Here is a 9,374-nt window from a genome sequence, read left to right as displayed (position 1 = left end):
AAGAGCGTGATAACTTCAAAGGGAATAAAATAATTTCTTACACTGCTTCAATGTGATTTCTGATCACATTACTGTACTGTAGTCTGACCAAACCCAAGTTTTTCTTTATCCTTTTTAAGGAAAGACAAGTCATGCTGAAAGCCTTTCAGTGTGACTTCATGGTCTTTCAGTATGACTTGTCACTAATGAACCTTGTGACTTACCAGTTTAATCTTTCCAGAGATGCTGGAAATAAAAATTGTCCTCTAAGGCATAGGTAAAACTCTTCAGGAAATTTAAGTTTTGTCCTCCTTTTTCTACAATATTCACCACTTACAACACACATCGATTTCAAAATCTTGTATGTGTGAGTGAGAGCCATTCAGTCTTTTAGAGGTCTTTCTGGCCCAAGACAAATAAGCAGAGGTAACTACATGTATTTCAGGTGGCTTTCAAAGCAGTCTAGTCCACTGCATTTCTATAGCAGAATAAGCATGTAACTTTCCAGAGAGCCTTCCATCAAACTTATATCATGATCCATGAAGTTCCCATTGAGGATCCCTGTTAAAACAATCTGTCTACAGATGAATCTTGATTTATGCCACTTAGAAAAATACATACAGTATTTTGTATCATGAGCCTGATTAAGCAAAATAATTCTAGCTTTTGACTTCCTGGAAAAATGAAAACTGAACAGAGTCGTATTAATAAATTTCCTGAGGGTTTTACACATAGAAAACTTAGGGTTGTTTCTGACAAATCTCTTTGGAGTTGTCCATAACAATGAAATGGATAAAGCCGTTCTCCAAATTGCTTGTTTTGATTTGCAACTGCACAGCCCCTACTCCTGCTGCTTTTTTTTTTCCCCTTTTCATCATAAATTTTGGACATGTCCTTATTGAACTGGCTAGGGTCATTGTCAGAACACTACCTGACCTATCTAGAAAAACAATTTAAAATCTTTACTTATTTCAAAAGTTGGCCATTGAGAGCCCATTTATCTACATACATATAAAACTTCACTGGGTTTCACAGAGGCAAATAAAATGCTTGAGATGTTAAGTACAGCTATATGAGCCAAGCCAGCACAAACTTGACTTTGTCAATATTCTTGCTCTTGTAACATGCAGCAGAGTTGACTTTTCATATTTCACTAAGAATTACAAGATTTTGTCGTCCTATAGGATAAGGCTGCTAAGAGTTCTCACATTTTAGTTTCCAATTAAGTCACATTACAGTAAATTCCGTTTTTAGGTAAGATGCTCTTTTAGACTAACATAGTTGGAAAGCTGTTACAGAAAATCATTGCCTTTGGGCCAAATGGTGCTGTAAAAAGGAAAAAATGCAATCAACAACAACCTTCCCCCCACTTTTTCTGGTCATCTTTTTGTCTTGTGGACAGAAACGATACTGCAACGAATTTAATAAATGGGGGAAAAATACGTTACTGCAGCTATAGTCAGAATGCCAAGAGGAAAAGAAAGTGGTGCAAATGCTGTGTGAAGTAACTCCTGAATCTATTGATTACAGTACACTTCAGCTGACAATATAGTAAAGGCATCTCTTTGTTATGAAGCAAGAAGTCACAGTTTATTCAGTGATCATGATTTATTTTAGATCACTTTCAAAATTAAACCTTCTGCCCAATCTGGGACAGCTGTTCTATGGCGCTTCATGTTGCGACCTCATCATTTCTCCAGACAAAAATTCCTTCTTCAAAAGGAGGAGTTGAAACCAGTAAATCACAGAATCACAAATTCGGTCTTCCTATTTCAGTCTGGCTCGTGCAGGGCTTATTTGCATGGTTTCACATGAGTCAAATGGCTTACTCTTTTTCCTGTTTTCAGATATCTTGCTTAGGTATCACTACAAATGAAAGAATGAATGCAAGAAGATACAAGCACTTTAAAGTTACAACCACATCTATCGAAAGCCCATTCAAGTAAGTTTTACTGTGTAAACATATTTCTTATTTGTGTATCTTGCATACACTTGAACTGTGCAGCTTGTTGGAACAGAACATAGCTAAATACTTTTAGAGTATCTTCACTACTTGGAATGCTGAGTCTGACAGCTATTTTTAGAGTAACACTTTCTATCCAGTTAAAGGAAGTGGTAAACGTTTTGTAGTGACTCCAGACAGGGATGCATAACACAGAAAATAATGCTTTCCAGCAGCGGTCGTATTTTGCTGTAGAGTTTATGGGCAAATAAATATCCTCTTCATAAATCAGATCCCCAAATCAGAGGTAGTTGCTTATTGCATGGTGTCAGTGTTGACCTGGGTCTTCACTTCCACACCAGGCAATTGCTTCTCCTGATTGATAGTTCATGTGCTGTTGAATTTACTCTGTGCAGTAGCTTCCCTTGCTCTCTTTACTCTGGGGAAAGAGGCAGCACTTCCTGCTCAGGAGGAAGAGCACAGGCAAAGCTATTTGTGAGGAAGGAAGCAGAATGTCCCAGGAACGGAAGCGGGTGTTGCATGGGTGAGACATGGGCTTTTGGGTATCTGTAAGTAAAAGGGTAGGTTGGGATTCTGGTTTCTGTAGTGGTGAGGGTGTAAGCTGAGAGAAAGAGGATTAGGGCTGATATGTCACTGAGCAGCTTGTGGAGCCAAAACAGGAAATAAATGAAAGCATGAGGCTGGAATATTGGTAGGTCGAGGGTACCTTACAAAAAGAGCAAAGAAAGGGCAGAAGCTTGTCTGGGTCTGCTGCATATGCTGTCTCTCTTGTGGGACTTGCTGCTCTTTCAGGTGACACTCAGGGAAACAGGAGATGAGTTATTGTTGCAGTTTGATTTTTGTGCTAGAAAAAAATTGTGTGATATTTTTTTAATATGACTCCATGTAAAACTTTTAGCGAGAAGCAGACCAGCATCTCTGTATGGTTGTAGTCTTCCTACAGATTAGAGTTGTAATGGAAACAGTAATTATTTTGCCTGAAGAACACAGGGTGGTGCACAGCACCAGCATAGGAAAAAGCTACTGGTTTTATCCCCAAATTAATGTCATACTCACAAACCATTTTCACTGAAATAGCTGCTATTATAAAAATTACTTGTGAAAATAACACCGGATTTCTAAAATAACTGACTTGGCATGACCTGTCAGATGAAGCATTGACATTAAGCAGTTGTCATCTCCTTGTGCTTAGACATATTCTTGCATATATCATAACACCGGCTTCTCTTCCAGCAAACTGATCTATTCAGCCTATGTGTAATTAAGTTTTAAAAAACCAAGATGTTGGAATTTTGATGTAGTTTTCTTAAATATTTGAGAGTTAATTGATTCAGCAGCAGGAACCACTTGAATAGTTCATTGTACTTTGTTAGATGAGCTATGATATTGCTTACTAATGCGTGGTTTTGTTTTGTTTGTAGCCATGGATGTATAAGGAACATTATAGACTTCTTTGAATTCAGATGCTGTGGTCTTTTTCGGCCTGTTATCGTGGACTGGACAAGGCAGTATACAATAGAATATGACCAAACTTCAGGATCAGGCTATCAGCTGGTGTAGCACCACCTTCGTCCTGTGAGCATATCATATCTGAGTGGTGCCTGAAAAATTTCCTCTCTCTCTCGAATCCGCATCCCTTGAAGAGTAGCATGCTATGTGTAGGGCTGATGATGAATCTTAAGGTACCTTCTCTTCATCAGAATTTTATTAACAAAAGTAAAAACGGACAGAATAAACTGCCAAACCTGATAAGGAAGAGGAGGAAGATCAAAAAGGGATTTTAACAGTTCTTAACATGAGAATTATTCACAACAGCATATTCACAGTATTTGTTGTTGAGTTTTTTATTTAAGGTCTTTCACAACGGAGCATGAGGTTACCGAAGTACTGACATAAGTAGTTACGTTGTGCTGAGCAGAAAAAATTATTTCCCAATATGAATAATTCCACTGAAACAAGACTCTAGAATATAAAACTAAATTCCATGATGCAGAGTTCACTGATTGCTATGTCGTAGTTCCTGTAATGTGATTTTTTTTTAATACAGATTTTCTGTAGTATTTACGTACATTGAAAAATGTGCTTTTCAGTACTGTTATAAACATCATGTGGTGGGAATCCCCTGTACTGTGTAAAGTTATAGCAGTAGAGCACATCAGATAATGTTGAGAAAAAATACGTTGCCCGCATCTTTTTGGTGATTGTTTCTGCCACCAGCCAGTGGTACAACTAAATAATTGTAATAACCCTGTTCTGAGATAATATAGTCTGAAATACACTGTGCAGATAAGGAAAGCTCTTCTGTCAAAGTCAAAAGCCCTGCTTAAATACATGATACACCTGTAAAACTAGATTGCAGTATGTAACGTTCAGGGAAAAAGTGGGAAAATTCATTATCTTTTGAAGTAATTGTATAAGCTACTTACAAACTAGCAATGTTTCAATATTAGGTTTAGTCCTCAGTGTAGTGAATTGGAGACATTCTGGAAGAGAAATTGCATGGGGGGAAACCACAGATGTGAAAGCAAAAATCTCAATTATAAAAAGACAAGATAGTTTTAAATTGAATGCAACTGCAGAAGAACCCAAAGTTGCCTGAAGTGCTTGTTTTGTTTGGATGTAAAATAATGGAAACCAAACTTTAGAAAAAAAATAAATTAAAATCCCCATAATAGTGTATGCACACAGAAAATACAATACAGCTTTCTGAAGAAGATGGTGTATTGGCACATGGTAATCACCCTTGATTTCTTCTCGTAAGTTCTCATGCTACAGATATGTTTGGAAGGTAAGGAGTGATCTGAAATTGCATTCCAAAGGGGCTTTTCTTGAATGTGATGCACTGATTTTTGTTATGGTGTTTTCATATACTCATAGTGAGTTCTTCACTGCTTCCTTAACTATTGTTTACAGAGAGACTGAGAATCAGGTTAGTTCTCTTCTAAGTGCTGTAGCAACCCAGTGGTTCATGAAACCTGTGAGGGGAGTGTGGGGAGGAACCTGAAGGCAGATGTCCGAGACCAGTGTAAAGAATGTGTATCTGTATATAAATAATTTATCAAATAGTTTTCTCTCTGTGAGTGTGTGTTTAGTGTATTTAAAGCTGCTCATTTTCATTTTATTCAACCAAAAAAAGTGTAGGAAGATATCTAATGAGCTTTTAGTGATGTTCAATATTGCTGTTAATAGGCATTATGCCCTGCAAATTCACTGCATGTTTGATGCTTGGCAAAATTAGCGTTTTCTGTAATATGCAGATTACAGGTAATAAAGCAATCTAGTGGTATTCCCGGCCCTTGCCTTAGTAAGAGGAGCAGTGAAACTGTAAATAGTTGATGTTCAGTATTTGCAAGTAAACATTCTTTCTGTAGTTGTTCATTGATCTCAAGACACACACTTAGTTTGCAAGTACCAGATATCAGGATTTACAGAAGTGCAGCATTAGAGTACTTGAATGTTTAATACTGGAAAAACCAACATCGTCTTGGACACAGTTTTAACGGGAGAGGTTAGAGTGTAGGGGTGGCAAGAAGCTTTTGCTATTTTTGTCAGACAAAATTTGTAATCCTAATAAAGACACGTTCTCTTTCAGTGAAAACAGTTGACTTCAGTTATTTATATTTTTTTTCTAATGAGAAAAAGGCATGAAAACTTCACAGTGCTTATTTTAATCACCTGTAATGTTCTGCATATCTGTTAATGTATTTAATTTTTCACGTTTCTGTTGGGGGTCGGTTGACTTGAAGAACTTCAATCCACTCTATTAAATATTGCCTAGCACCAGAGGAGCAGTTTGGTACGTGACACAAGGTTTGGTTTTAGTTGCCCGGTAGCGTTAACTGCCACCAATTGTCACGCAGCCCACGTCCAAAATGTTTGCCAAGGAAGAGGTGACCTTTGGTGATCCATAGTGAGTTCTGCATCGTCTCCTTGTTAGTAGCTCTGGTGACAGTTTTGTCGAGATCTGCAGAATTCGAGCAGTAATTGTGAAAATTAACTTGCATCTATGGATGTGGGAGGTCTGAAGTTTCCAGTGCAAAATGTGACTTGTCTTGAGTAACACTGAATCGTTTGATGTGAAGTCATGAAATCAAGCAGGGGGGAGCCAACTATGCAGCATTTTTCTGTCAAGTTATCAAACTTAAAATTCTCTTGTTGTACCAAAACTGCATTGCTTCTGAAGCTTAACACAGCTGATCCAGGCCAACAGCAGATCAGACCAACCTAATCTGACATAGGTAGAATAAATGGGAATTTTGTCTTGGCCCTAAACATGTGCTGTTTCTTTGCAGGTTTCTGTATTTTTTGATGTCCAACAGATTTTTTTTTCAAATAATGTGTAAAACAGCGTCACTACATTTTAAGCTATGGATTTTTTTGTATATTCTTTATTTATAACTGTGCCAAGTATTATTTTAATACTGTTGAGATCTTGATGTATTACATTGTGAACAAAAAAAATCTGTAAAATGTTTAATAAACTAGCTCTCCTTACATAAATTAAATCTGTTAAATTTTGTAAGTTATTAATCAAATAAATATTGACTCTTAGATGCAGTGTTTGTCTTGACTTGGGATGTGATTTCACACAATGTGGTTTCTGTCCAATTTCAGAAGCTGTACCATGAGAAAATAGTTGCTATCTTTTATCTTATTTTTGTAAAGCCTTTCTGGAAATATTTATGGGTGTCTTAAAGATAACATACTCCCAATTCTGTACTGATGTGAAATCCTGTGAACACTGGATTTTGGTGAAGTCCACCTGGACAGGCTGGAAGGCTGATAAACTTAATGAAATTCAACAAGGGCAAGGGCAGAGTACTGCATCTGGGGAGGAACAACCCCATGTATCAGTACAGGATGGGGCTGACCTGCTGGAGAACAGCTCAGGGGAAAAGGACCTGGCAGTCCTGGTGGGCAGCAGCTGGCCATGAGCCAGCAATGTGCACTCGTGGCCAGGAAGGCCAATGGCGTCCTGGGGTGCATTAAGAAGAGTGTGACTGGCAAGCTGAGAGAGGATATCTTCTCCCTCTACTCTGCCCTGGTGAGGCCACATCTGGAATACTGTGTCCAGTTCTGGGCTCCCCAGGTCAAGAAGGATGAGGAACAACTGGAGAGAGTCCAGCGTAGAGCCACTAAGATGATGAGGGGACTGGAGCATCTCCCATAGGAGGAAAGGCTGAGAGAGGAGGAAAGGCTGTTTAGCCTGGAGAAAACTGAGGAGGAAACTTGTTAATACTTATAAATATCTAAAGAGGGGGTGTCAGGAGAATGGGACCAGGCTCTTCTTGGTTGTGCCCAGCAACAGGACAAGGGGCAATGGGCACAAACTAATACGCAGAAGGTTTGACCTAAACATAAGGAAAAACTTCTTTACTGTAAAGGTGACAGAGCACTGGACCAGGTTGCCCAGAGAGGTTGTGGAGTCACCTTCTCTGGAGGCATTCAAAACCCATCTGGACGCGTTCCTGTGTGACCTGGTCTGGTGATCCTGCTCTGGCAGGGGGATTGGACTGGATGATCTTCAGAGGTCCCTTCCAACCCCTGCCTTTCTGTGATTCTGTAGTACCAATTAGAGTCACCATTCACTAATTAAACACTACTTTCTTTTGAGCAAAGCATGCTGGCAAGGTATCGTTTCTTAAGGGAGAGTTCCTTCTAGGGGGCATTTGAGGTGGCCAATATTTAATAACAATTGAGGTATTCTAAGGGTGAACACGACCTCCACATGGGGCGAGGAGGTATGGCCCAGATGTGTGCTTCCAGGTGGCACTTGCAGGAGATGGAATACCTTGACTCCTCAGGTCTGCACCAGAGGATAGATTTTGAGTAGATACAAGGAAACCATCCAAGTTGGAATTTAATCAGGGTGTTTACAACCAGCAATATGTATTAAAGTATAAGTCTAGGACTTAAAAGCATATCTACTGGGGAGAAAAAATGTCTCTGTGTTTTTATGCTAGGATCAATATTGACTTTGAGAAGTGTTGGTGCTGCTCATGCCCAAGCAGTTGCTCTGGTGAGGCTGGGCCCAAGCCCGCCTCTGCTGACCACCCTTTGGCCTGTCTGGTAAGATCAGGGAAGGTATTGCCTTTTTAAAAAAGACATTATGTGCTGAAGATTTCGTCAGAGATTTGCAGTGCTCCATCAGAGCAGCTGCTGCTCTAGGGAGGTATGGGTGGGCTCCTGATGACTTGAAAGCTGGTTACTGCATTTGTTTTATTTGGGAGGAAGCCTGCTCTCTGCCCCCTCATTATGGCTTGATCAGAGCCCATTCCCTCGCACCTCCCGTGAGCTGCCTTTAAGTAAAATCAGATTTATTCTTTTCCTATGAAGGCAATGTCTCCTTTGCCTTTGGATTTTATCCAGCTTAGGCTACTGAATGGAGATCAATAAAATTACCAATTCCAGGTTGAATTTGTTTGCAGTATCTTAACTTAGTGCCATATTCGTGTTGCCTTCAATCTTACAAACTACATAAGATCTCCAGATCATGAAGTCAAAGTACTTTTGAGACCAAACCTCTCCTGGAATTGGGGCTCCAAACTGAGACTAATGCAAGGCATTACTGCAGCCTGGGCTGAGCTTTCATTCTTCAGTGCTTCGCTGCAGCTGAAAAGTTGACAGTAACCGAGTTAAAATGCTTCTATGTAGGGTACTCATTTCTCTTGACAGGGTATATTGCCTTTATAGTTACAAGTTTTCTTTTTTTCCTTCATTTCTTTGTTTTTCTGTCATTAAATAAATTGTTGGGATGTAGAGCAGTATGGAGCTGTGAGTTATTGCTACGACTCCCTCCAGGAAATGAAAGCAAAGCCCTTGATTTTTAGTGGTTTAAATCACTTCCAATCACTTCTACAGCTCATTTTTCTAAGAATCGAAAGCTTTTTTTTTTTTAATAGATGAATAAACAATGTGTTAGATGCCGGTTTTTGTCAGCATAAATCGCATCTGCCAACTCTGCTAACGTGGTGGGTTTAGATCCACTACGGTAGCTACTGCACCTAACAGGGAGTGGTTTCATCTGCTCAGCATTGGGAGTACTGTTTTGGTTTCTGCCTATCAAACAGTGCCACTCAGCATTTTATAATGCCTTTCCTGGAAAGGGAAACACTTCCATCATGTAACGAGGCTATGGAAAGGAGATGTTGTCTTCATGTCTCTGGCTGCTGGATGCCACTTCTAAGTTAGAGCTGTCCCTGCTCAGACTGGAAGAGTTGGAGGGGATCAACCCTTCCTGCACAGCTGTCACGCTGGCAAAGGAGAAAAGTCCCTTTTTTATTATTATTTATTTTTAGGAGAAAAGTATTGGGATCAGCAGTGTGCGTAGCAGGACCAAAGGTTTCTGCGCAGGTGTCGTGAGCTGTGCTGTTGCTGTCTCCATCCCCCCTGAAACGTGTGCTGCTTCTGCCTGCCTGTTGCCCTTTTCAGT

The 9,374-nt window shown here is 39.7% G+C and overlaps 1 protein-coding gene across 1 annotated transcript in view; it reads left to right on the top strand.

The window, feature by feature from the left end:
- Window positions 1-6,495, top strand: part of ZDHHC17 (zinc finger, DHHC-type containing 17) — a 16,691-nt gene extending 10,196 nt beyond the window's left edge. Inside the window, exons 6-7 of the mRNA XM_010191921.1 lie at window positions 1,827-1,921; window positions 3,364-6,495. Coding sequence (XP_010190223.1) covers window positions 1,827-1,921; window positions 3,364-3,502 — 234 coding nt within the window. The 3' untranslated portion in view covers window positions 3,503-6,495. The remainder of the gene's footprint in view (window positions 1-1,826; window positions 1,922-3,363) is intronic.
- Window positions 6,496-9,374: the final 2,879 nt, after the last annotated feature.

Source organism: Mesitornis unicolor, unplaced genomic scaffold, assembly GCF_000695765.1.
Source record: "Mesitornis unicolor isolate BGI_N332 unplaced genomic scaffold, ASM69576v1 scaffold20569, whole genome shotgun sequence".
Classification (NCBI taxonomy): Eukaryota; Metazoa; Chordata; class Aves; order Mesitornithiformes; family Mesitornithidae; genus Mesitornis; species Mesitornis unicolor.
The sequence above is the reverse complement of the archived record's forward strand: the minus strand, read 5'-3'. Positions and strand labels throughout refer to the sequence as shown.